This window comes from Toxoplasma gondii, chromosome XII (genome assembly GCF_000006565.2).
Source record: "Toxoplasma gondii ME49 chromosome XII, whole genome shotgun sequence".
Taxonomy (NCBI): Eukaryota; Apicomplexa; class Conoidasida; order Eucoccidiorida; family Sarcocystidae; genus Toxoplasma; species Toxoplasma gondii.
This window is the reverse complement of record NC_031480.1, coordinates 5,391,851-5,402,728: the sequence shown is the minus strand read 5'-3', so window position 1 is coordinate 5,402,728 and position 10,878 is coordinate 5,391,851. Positions and strand designations below refer to the sequence as shown.

Genomic DNA, 10,878 nt, shown 5'->3' with positions numbered 1-10,878 from the left:
CTGGAAGAAACCCTCTCTTTTGTTGAAACTCGAAAACGCGCTGTATGTACGGCGTGACATGCTGCTAGTAGGCGATCAGTACCCTCGTACAGAGAGTCCTTGTCATCTCTGAGACAGGACTCTGGATTAGCTAGCAAGTTCCTGGGGAGTGTATCCTCCGAGTTGAACAAGGGACGATTTTAGGCCGGAAGTTGGCTTCGCGTCCAGCGAGAGGTGGTTCTTCTCTCTTCTTGACAGACAAGAAGCCGCGCTTCATCAAATTCTCTTACAATTCGAGTCGAACGGTGAAGCAGCAACCTCGCATGTATGGCGAGAAAGGTATCTATAGCGACCCCAGAAGATTCACGCTGCCACCTTGGTTTCTTTCTCGCCTCTCATCGAGGAAGGCTGTGAGTTCTCTTTGGAGTGTCTCGACAGCACAGAGTAGAGGAATTTGTCGCGCTTCGCTCCCTTTTCTCTCGAAACGAAACTGAAGAGTGCGTTGAAAATGCGGACTTTTCGACATCACGCGTAGACCATAATCCGGTGTGAAAGCAGCGTGACTCAGGGCACTGCAAGCCAGCACTCTCAGCTGTCTGTACACTGCAGTATCTATTCCAGTGTCTAGCTCCCGCCGTATGCACCATTTGTTTCTCGCGCGACGCCCTTCAACTCACGCCAGAGAGGCGCGGCCCTCTGTACATAACACCCTCGTTTGCAGGGGGATTCTCTCCACCCTTGTCTCCGCTCTTTTTCAGGTGCCTGTACACCGGAGAGAAGCGGCGAGCTGGTGCATGTTTCGCCTTTCTCGCTCGGAGGATCCGAGGGAAAAAAGGAACTGGAAAAAAGCCAAGAGTTTTTGTCGAAAAAAATGGCAAGGGGAACCCAGCCGTGCGGGCTTTCCAGGCATGTGCGTTTCTTTCGCTTCTCCTTTTGCGCTTGCGATTCAAGGAGACAGGCGAAGACACAAAACACTCTTCACATGCGCGATTGAGATTCACACGAAATATCCCCGCGAGTGGCTCCTTCTTTCGACACAGAAATACGTTTCTTTTTGTTGCAGACTTGGTCTTCATAGGGAAAACAGCAAATATCCCTGAAAAACTGAGTGGCATTCGCTCTCGACTGACGGGATGAAGAATGGCCAAGAGTTCGTCCTCACAGGAGGCATCGTGTCAACACCCTCTGCCATCTCTCACGCTCCTCTTCTTCCACTCTTGTTCTCTTTCTTACATCTGTAGGCCGTCTTCCCTTTCTCGTTCTTTTGTGCTACTCTCTTCTGTCCCCTCCTTCGTCTCTCTCCAGGTGACTCTAACTCTCAGCGTCTTCGACGGCAGCTGCGCGACGCTCTCTTCATCGCGCTCTCTCGCCCAGTCTCCAGTTGCCGTCCGTCCGCGGCCTCTCCTCTCTCTTCGACTGTCTCCTCAGAAAGGCCGCGCCGCTTTTCCTCTTCTCTGACGCGTGTGTCACCTTCGCCTTCGCTGCAGAGCCTCGCTGGCCACGCTCGAGGAGGGACCGCCCGCGGCAGATGGACTTGAGAGGACAGGAAGCGTCTGTTGACGCCTTGAATGTTCAGTTCCACAGACGCGCGCATGCAGTCCCTGCAACTTGAGGTGAGCGCATGCAATCTCGTCTCTTGACGCATGCAGAGGAAAGCAGCCAGTCGGTTTCGAGGCTCGGAAGGACAGAGTTCCTCCAGCCTTCTCGTCTTCTCTCTGCACGAGACCTGTTCAGCGCATGGCTGCGACTGTCTGTCCGGTTCTGCGGATCTGAAAGAACTCTCGAATGCCTCTGTCCTGTTCTCCGACCCTCTGTGCCTTCGTCGACATCCACTCTCGGTCGGTCTCCAGTTTCCGATGCGTTCGTCTGCCGAGAGCGGCGACCTCCCAGAGAGAACGCACGGTGCGCGGAGTGCGAAGAATGCGGCCTCGGTTCTCTTCAGATCGCGAATCGCCGAGCCCGGGGCCTCCTCGAGAGAAACTGGGATCGACCGAGGTCATCTGGCCTTGCGGTCTGATCCTCTTAGAGCCGGCGGTTCTGTCTCCGAGCGAGCACCTGGCTCGTGAAGCATCTGCACAGCCGCTGTTGTCTTCAGTGCGTCCACCATCTCCCCTCTCTCTGCCGACCTCCGTACTTCTTCTCTCCAGTGCACCTCTCTCCTCGTTCCTGGGCTCTTCTCGGCCCTCGCCTACGAAACTCTCTCTTTCAGCTTCCGACACTTGCCCTTCCTCAGAGCTGGTTTCTGCTGCCTCAAACGCCTCCTTTCCTCCCTCGTCGAAGTCGCTCTCTTCTTCGGTGTCGTTCTGCGCAGAACGTTCACAGAGGGGAAGCGGCAACTCCCAGACGGTGATGAGCTCCGTCGGCAGAGACCAGTACGCCACGACGCGCCCGTCTGCACTCTGAATCAAGCAGCTCGCGTTGTCGACTTCCAGGTAGAGCGGCGCCTCCGTCGGCGCATGCTTCGGGGACAAAGGCCAGTCACGCTCCGCAAAACGGTCTTCAACGAACGCACTCGCAGCAACATGCTCGCGGCCCTCAGACGGCCGAGAGCCGGACGCAGCAACCGTCTCCGAAGACGAAGAGGGAAGAGAGGAGGAAGAAGGCAGAGAAGACGAAGAAGAGGATAAGGAAGACGAGGATAAGGAAGACGAAGGTGGAGAGGAAGGAGAAGAAGAAGAGGATGAGGAGGCTGAAGAGGAAGACAGCAAAGAGTTCGACACTGGGCCTTGTGTGAGTACAGTATGATCTTGGAGAAGGTCGTATCTGTCAGTGGTTGCCGACTCGACTCGAGTTACCGGCTCCGCACCGTCTGCACGTCTGGAGAAGAAGAGCGTGTCTTGGTGGAGGCTCGCGTTCTGGCTAGCTGCGTCAGCTAGCCAGGAGCTCTGAGGCGCAGAGACGGGGCGTGTCTTGAGGCATGGCGGAGTCCCCAGCTCTCCCACCTTCACGAGAGCGGGGAGGCGAGGCGCCCGACAGCCTCTCACTCTCGCGTCGAAATGTCTTCTCAATTCAAAGCGCGGAAGCGACGGCCAGGAGGACGTTCTTTCGAAATGCTCAGAAGACACGCTGCGATCATCCTCGGTCACATATCTCCACACTGTGACACCCCACCGTCCCCGACTGCTCCCTGTTTTCCACTCGCGCTCGGAGCTTTTTGACGCATGTTTCTTTGCTCTCCCTTCCTCTATTTCCATGTCGTCGCTGTCCGCCTCTTCGCGCTCTTCTCTCTCGCGCTCTGGGAGTCGAGGAAAGAAAGGCGAGGAAGAAGGCGGTGGCCGTCTTGGGCGTGACGCCGTGAGTTCTCGTCTGAACGCGAGAACTGTCTCCTCCGCCGAAGAGAAGCTGAAGGGGGCAGGCGAAGCAAAGTAGCCAGAAGAAGACGGGGAAGAAGAGTGAGAGGCAGAACCAGTGGCGAAGGAGGCAGGAAGAGAATAGGAAGACAAAGAAGGCGCCCACGGCCTCGCGCAGCTTGCGTGACTCATGAGAAGCTCGCCTGTCAAGTGACTCCAGAGCATCGACGTCACCTGAAAAACGCAAAGGGGCAATATGCGACTCCCGGGATGCAAAAAAAGGCAGCGCAAACGTTTTTGCACAGAGGAAACTCCATCGCACGTGAAGGGGAGGTACGCGAACGAAGAGGAGTGATACGCAGAGAGAATCCGAAACAGAAGAGCTGGACGGCGACGTCGATTGAGAGAGAAAGAGAGGGGAAATCCGAGAGCGCGAGACACGGAAGAGAAACGAACACCCATGAAAGGTGATGGACACCCATCGCGACAAGGACTGTCGATTCGGGGGGACGCGAACGCTCTGGAGTTCCCCGGCAGCGCAAAACAGAATGGCTCTTCCACCCCGAAATATCTTGCCGTCTCCAGTGGCGTGTCAACCCCGCGATTCCGGTGGCAAGCGCGTACCAAGCCCTCGAGACGAATGGCGAAGAGGAGATCTGCCTCGTATCGCCTGCCTTCTTTGATTCTCCACAGAGCCACGCTGCTGCCTGCGAGCCGTCGCTCCGCGTCCCTGTCGTTCGCGACTTTCTCTTCGCTCTCTGTCTCCCCTTCCTCAAATTCTTCGCCTGCTGTCACGAGGACAGAAGCGTCGTGGACGCACCACTCGAGCGCCGTGACGCCTCCTGCATGCGCTCGGCCCAGCAGGTTTCGGACTCCCAGGACCTCCCGACAGAACCCACGGCGGTCCCGAGCCTCGCTGCCTTCGTCTCGTCTCTCTCTGCTTTTTTCTGCGGTCGCTTCTTTGGGACGTCTCCTGCGTGCATGCAGGCAGGGTGGCGCGGCGCGAGCCGCAAACAGCCCAGCTTTGACGCGAACGTTTCCAGGCGTTCTCTCGGGCAGAAAGGAGAGCAGAAGGGACTCGTGTGCCCGGTGAAAGCACGAGAAGGTCCTGTGCTCTTGCTCCAGGAACTCGCGCCTCGCATCTCCTGCAACGTCGACCCCCGCCTCCCGCCCGCGTCCTTCCTTCAGAAGGCCCACTCTCTCCTGCTCGCTGCTCTCTCTCCACTCAAGAGTCCCCCGGGCGCCTGGGGGGGCTCCGCAGCTCCGCGCCGAGGCGACGTTTCTCGTCGCTTTCTCTCGGCCGAGCAACACAGGTAGAACTGGCGAATCCACCGGGTCCCCCCCACTTCCCTCGTCTTCGCAGGATGTCGGATTTCTGAGGTTCGGCAGCTTCGGAGAAAGAAGTCCTTTCGAGTTCTCGCTTTCGATCTCGACGGCTTCTTCCGTTCCTGAGAGTCGGCGATCTTCACCAGTCTCTCCACCTCGCCTCTGTGCCGCTCCGCTCGGACAGAAGGCTCCATCGTTTCTCTCCTCGCACGCTTCGCTCCTCATCGACATCTCTGCATTCATCTCTCTCGCTTTCCCTCTCGCTCTATCATCGCCTCCGTCGCATCCTTGCGTTCCATCCTTCCTCGCCTTTCCACTCGTCGATTCCTCGTTCTTCTCCTTCTCAGCCGTGTTCTCCTTTTCAGTCTTCCTCGCCTCTTCCGACGCCCTGGAGAACGACTTGAGGGCGAAGGCCCCCGCGCCTCCCACCACTGCTCTGCCAGGTGTACATACACCCTGTGGAGTGTCTGGCGGCGAGGAGCCAGTACGCGTGGAGGCGTCGCTGACCGTGGCGAGGAGCCCGGGAAGGCAGTCTGCGAAGGAGGACTTCGAGTGAGAAGGCGCTTCGTCGTCAGAGAGGAGACAGTCTCTTCTGTTCTCTGTGCTCGGACTCCATGCCCCCACTCCTCGTCTGGATACGCCGTTCCTTTGCTCGCGAATCTCGAGGTTGTTCAGCAGCGAAGAAGTTGCGACAGCCGACGAGGCGGCGAGGCGCGTCGGTCCGTGCTGCGTAGAGGAGCTCGGAGCGAGGGGAGACGAGACAGTTTTGGACGCCGCTGCTGTCGCAGCTTTTTCCTCTCTCGAGCTCGTCTGGTGCTCCTCGACTCGCGGAGAGCTTCTGCGTGTTCTCTCAACTCCGTCTGAGAAGCTGTCCACCCTCGAGGGCGTGAGCGGTGAAGGGGTCTCCGCGTGAGAGGCGTCATCGGAAAGGCCGGAGTTTTGTAGGGCGAGGAAGCCGTTCTTCAAAACGTTCAAGTGCCACGAGAAGCGAGACTGCAAGCGATCCACATTGCGGAGGTAGTCGCACAGATGCGAGAGAGCAAAGAACGTCAGAGAGCCTCGACTCCCGCCGATAACCAGACACTCGCCCTGCCCGTCCCACGCCATGCAGACTGGCCACTCGGTAAAAACTTTGTCCTCTTCGCCTGGATTCTTAGGAGTCGTAGTTCCCTCAGAGCCTTCACAAGATGTGAAGGCTCTGAGGGACTCGGAAGCCCACCGCCTCGCTTCCAGCGCTTCTTCAGACCCGCACGGGGACCTTCGCCTCTGCTCCCAAGCCGGCGATTGAATCGCAGGCAAACACGAAGCCACGCAGGAAGAAAACGGAGACAAAGAAGAGAGAGGAGAGAGCGAAGCAGAGACAGACGAGGAGACAGAGGATGGAGCAAACGAGATGAGATCGACACGAAGAACGTGGAGACGAATCATTTGTAGATTCGTGGCGATCTTATCTTCGTGCGAGGGCACTCTTGGGAAGCGTTTCTCGAGAAAAAGGAGATTTGCGTTTTCGTCGTCGCTCTGCATCCAGGGACGATCTCCCTGTACAAATTCGAACCTCCGCGACGTCTCGGGTCTCTCCGTCTTCTCGCAAAATCTCCAGAGAATGACAATTCCGCTGGCATGCCCCGATGCAAGCAGGAGGACCGAAGGGTGCCACGTGAGCGAGACGACGGGGCTGTTTTCTTCCGGCCTCCACGAAGGGCGCTTCGCAGAGAAACCGCTGCTTTCTCCATCTCGGACTCCCTTTCCGCCTTCATCTCTACCTCCTGGGGTAGCCTCCCCTCTGTTTAAGTCGCGGGGAACACCCCCTTCTCTCGCCTCACCGCCCTCTCTCACTCGCCCTCTTGCACCCTGCGCTTCGCTTCCTCTCCCCGCGTCTGCTCTCCAGTTCTCTCTCGCCTGTCGACAGGCATCACCGCGGCGCCCTGTTCTCTCCGTGGCATTCGCGCCTGAGTTCTCTCCTTGCAGTTCTTTCTCGCACGCACCTGCACTCGCCTTTCCACGGACAGGCTGCAAGCTGCTCCAACCTGCGCCGAACACTCGAGGGTCCGAGACAGCCTCTCTCGAGACGCATAGGGGACGCGTCAGCCGCGAGGGCCTGGACGCCAGCGGAGACTCCGTCGCTGGGAAAGGCGCCCAAATCTCAACTTCTCCGCTTTCGAAGCCCACCGCGAGAACTGCCTCGTCTGTCCGCGAGAAGCGCACAGCAGTGACCATCGGATTGAACGCGGGAGCTCCCGCGGGAACACCGGCTGGCGGAGCGAGGGCGCGGGGCGAAAGAGAGGGGAGACGAAGAGGGAGTGGAGGCGCAGCAGAGACAGCGGCCGCCGGCGGGGACGCTTGCGGGGGTTCAGGGAGGCCCGGAGGCGACGTCACGGACAACGACGGTCGGAGAAACGCAGCGAGAGACTGGAGAATCGTGGCAGAAGCGTTGGAGGGAGGCAGGGACGCCGGAGCCCACGACGGCCGAAGACGCTCGAGGCCTCCTTCCGGCTGTTCCTCGCTCGTACGGGATGTCGCGACACCTGGAGACACGAAAACCGACTGGTGAACAGACCCCCGGGATCTCCGCTCTCGACAGAGAGCCTCGAGGCTGCCGGCTGCCTCCTCGTCCCTCGGGACGGGCGAAAGCAGGAGTGGAAACGGCGACCCGAGAGCACAGGAGCAAGACGAAGAGAGTCCAGCTGATGCGGGGCGTCGAGAACAGGCACACGAAGAACCTGACGGGAGAAAAAGAGCAGGTGGGCTTTGAAGGCCGTCGGGGGACGGCCCCGAGGACGAGGTGCGGAGAAGGGAGTGGCGACGGGTGGTGGATCTCGCGGAAGCCGAGAGAAACGCAAAGTCTTGGGAGGCCCCGAAGGGGAAGGGAGAACACTCTTGGGATTGCGAGAGCGTCGACGCCGCCTCACTGACGCACGGTTCGCTCTCCCTCGCCTGCTCTCTCCCCGCGCGTTCCGCGCCGCGCGGCCCCCGGAAAAACCCAGGCAAGGCGGAGTGCTGCGAGACGCCCGCCGCGCGGGTGTCTCCTTCGGCTTGCGACGCAGACGGCGACTCCGCAGACGCCTCCAGAGCGGCGAGAGGCAGGAACTGCCCGGCGTGAGGGTCGTAGACTCCCCTGGGCACTGCTGTGTCCCAGAGACAGAGCGCGCCGCCTTCCGGCGCACAGGACTCGTCGGTGTTTGCGATGTACAGCCGCGAGAGAAGCGCCGTGGCGAAGAATCCCTTCTTTGCAGACCAGTCCATCGGGAGCGCAGGAAACGGATGGAGCACCGAGTCCGGAAGATCCAAGTTTCTCCGCGGCTTGCTCGGCCACAGGCGACTCACCCCGAAGCGTCGATACGCCTCTCGGTTCAGTGCACGCAGCTCCACGGATCTGAAGCGCAAACGGAATCAAAAGGGCCGGGCAACTCTGCAGGGAAGTCCCGGCTACTGACGACGGCTGGAAGGAGCGCCAGAGAGCGGTGAAGACTCGTGTGTAGATACTACGGTCCCAGGGGAAAGAGGACTAGCGTTTTCACGAGAAACAGGAGAAACGGAGAGGAAAAACACACCGCAACATCGTGTGGTGCTGATCTTAAAAACGATATGGGCTAGAGACTGTGGGTGAATATTCTGGTCGCCCGCGCGCCCGGCTCCGGTGTGCATACACCGCACACGCTGCGGGTGTCCAGTCCACAGAGCGCATTACGGGACCCGGCAAGCCGAGGCTTGTGCACGGAGTTCCAAGATGAAATTTCTTTTCCTGCAAGCAATTTCACACCCGGCGTCTCTCCGATTCTAGATACAGCTTGCATGCAAATAACACACATGCAAGACTTGACGCACACTCTGAGAAGCCTGTCCGCGCGAGAGCTCACCCGTTTCTGCGCGTTCCCAGAAGACCGCAGCGGAAGGTGGCGTCTGTCCAGGAACTAGTCACGTCCTTGGTGTCTGTCTCTGCGAAGCTCTCCGCGAACATCGAGCGCGTATCCAGAGCCCTCGAGTTGAGCGCCGACGACCGTCCTGTCGGTCCGCACCGATTGTCGAGGAACGAAGCCGGAACCTCGGCGTCCAGAAGAAAGGCCGCAAAACCACGGCGCGTCCGTGTCGGTCGTCTACTGGCTTTCTCCATTCTCTCCGGAGAGACGCTTCCTTCCGCTTCGCCTCCGAGGCGAGAGGAACCATGCATTCGATTGCTGACGAGCAGAGACGGGAGGGCAATGTTCCCCCGCACCCCGGGAGACGCGCATGCAGTCTCTGGGTCGTCCGCAACGTCGCCGGCTTCCAGAGAGAGCAGGCTGCGGTCCTCAGAAAAGAACCAGTTAGCTCTCTCGCCAGCCGCTACGCAGCACCTCACGCGATGCAGTTCGTCCGCGATACTGTTTTCTGCGGTGTCCACGTCGCGCAGCCAGGGGGCATGTTGCGTCGTCAGTGTGTCCACCCTGTTATCTGGACTGCCGCGAGTCCTCCAAGTTCCAGATCCCGCGGAGAAACCGAGGGACAAGCACTTTGCAGGAGCCGCCGCATCTGCAGCGATCGCGCATGCGCCGAAGGAGAGCGACGGACCTGCGGGCGGCATGTGGCGTGGAAATGCGTTTCTTGACAACAGGGAAGAGAGCGCATGCGCTGGAGAAGCAGACCGAGGTGCCGCAGTAGGCGAATGCGAATCGGGGGCTCGGCCCCGTGTGAAGGGCGTCGGGCGGAAGGGAGGCAGGGACGAGTGACTTTTTTTTCTCCTTTTCGCGTTTGAATGCCAAGGCGAAGAATCCGCTTGCGCTTCACACGCATCTCGGCCGCAGTCGCCAGAGATCAACGGAGACGCGGTGACAAACCCCCCCTCTCGAGAGGAGCAGGACGACGGCGCCGCAGCCGGCCACATTCTCGCGACTACCGGCGACTCTGTGGGAAAGCAGTCACTTTCCGAATGAAATGAGACGCAAACAAGGTGTGCAGAACTCGGGGAAAGGCGGCGAAAAACAAACGTGTGGAAATGTCGGATAGGGGTGGCGCTACAGGGTGGAACGCCGCGAGGCGACCCCTGAACCAACTACACCGAAACGCGAAGCGTTTTAGTGAACAAAATTTGGGTGAGTAATATTTAAAACCCAGCATGAGAGTGTTTTGACATTGCGGCAACTGGACAGACATACGAACTCTTGAAAAGCCAGAGGAGAGGGCGTTCCGGTGGTGTCTCGAAGGTCCGGGAGCCCTTGAAAGCACATACCCGCTTCCTCTCACAGAAAAAAACGATAAATCGTGTTCCTTGCGACAGATCTCCCGGGGAACAGTCCGTGCGGAGTCTCCGCAGAGATGGGGAAGGAAGGTGGAACACCGAGCGGCCAATGCTTCTCAGAGTATACTTCAACCTGAGTCCGACTGGGAGGATGCTGCCGTGGCTGCATTGCAGTCTGTCAGACGTTTGCGGGAATATGCGCGGCAGAGCGGAAGCTTCTGCGACGAAAAAGGTCCTCGCCCGGCAGGAACAGACGGACAGCGTTTGTGGCGCGCGCGTGGAGCACCGCCTTTGACTTCGCATTGAGAAGGACGACTGGGTGTGTAAGGACTGGAGTCAGAGCTACGAAGCATGTGAATGCTCGTCAGAGATGGCAACGCGAAACGACGCTTGCAGAGAAAAGTACAAGACTTCGCAGAAACTCCTGGAAGTAAGAACGGGTCGCCTGTGCAAAGATACGAACCGCCGTCGGCTAGCAAGTTGTACAGGGCAGTTGAGGAGCTCGGGCATTTCCGTCGGCTCTTTAAATGAAAATGGAACCCTTGACACTTGTGACATCTTTTCTTCAAATAGCAGAGGCGGGAAAATGGTCAGGTGGCAGGTTAAGTCGCCTCTCGGCACACCTCAGCATTCAGCAGCAGAGACAGCAGGGACACGCGTGTCTGCAATCTGTGGATAGATGGAACGGGCACAAGGCCGCAGTCCTTTCGAAAAAAATCTCTGGAACGACGCAAAAAGTTGCTTTGCTTGAATGGACCTCCAGAAAAGTCTAAAATTCCCCAGACGTCTAGTCGATTTCCGACAGCAGCGTGAAAACGCGCCGATTTCCAGGACAGCGTGCGCGCCGTCTAGTTCCCAGAGGGGGGGGGGAGATGGAGGCAGCGAGCTGGTGGGCTGTGCCTACCACGAAACTGCGAGCGCCGCAAAAGTTAGAAAACTGAAAGCTAGCCCAGCTTCTGGTCTTTCTGAGACGAGCTACCAACCGATTGTCGAGACAGGAAACTCCTGTTTCTGGGGGGTTCGTACCTCTCCTCAGATGCAGACGAAAAATTCGCACACAGGACGTGGCAC

The 10,878-nt window shown here is 58.8% G+C and overlaps 1 protein-coding gene across 1 annotated transcript; it reads right to left on the bottom strand.

Annotated features, from left to right (window-relative positions):
• Window positions 1-282: 282 nt before the first annotated feature.
• On the bottom strand, window positions 283-10,484 carry TGME49_251450 (hypothetical protein). Its single transcript, XM_018780948.1, has 3 exons — window positions 8,453-10,484; window positions 3,894-7,968; window positions 283-3,503 (listed from the first exon to the last, which is right to left on the bottom strand). Exons 1-3 carry the CDS (start codon window positions 9,451-9,453, stop codon window positions 1,710-1,712), a joined length of 6,870 nt encoding a protein of 2,289 aa, XP_018635084.1. The 5' UTR covers window positions 9,454-10,484; the 3' UTR covers window positions 283-1,709.
• Window positions 10,485-10,878: the final 394 nt, after the last annotated feature.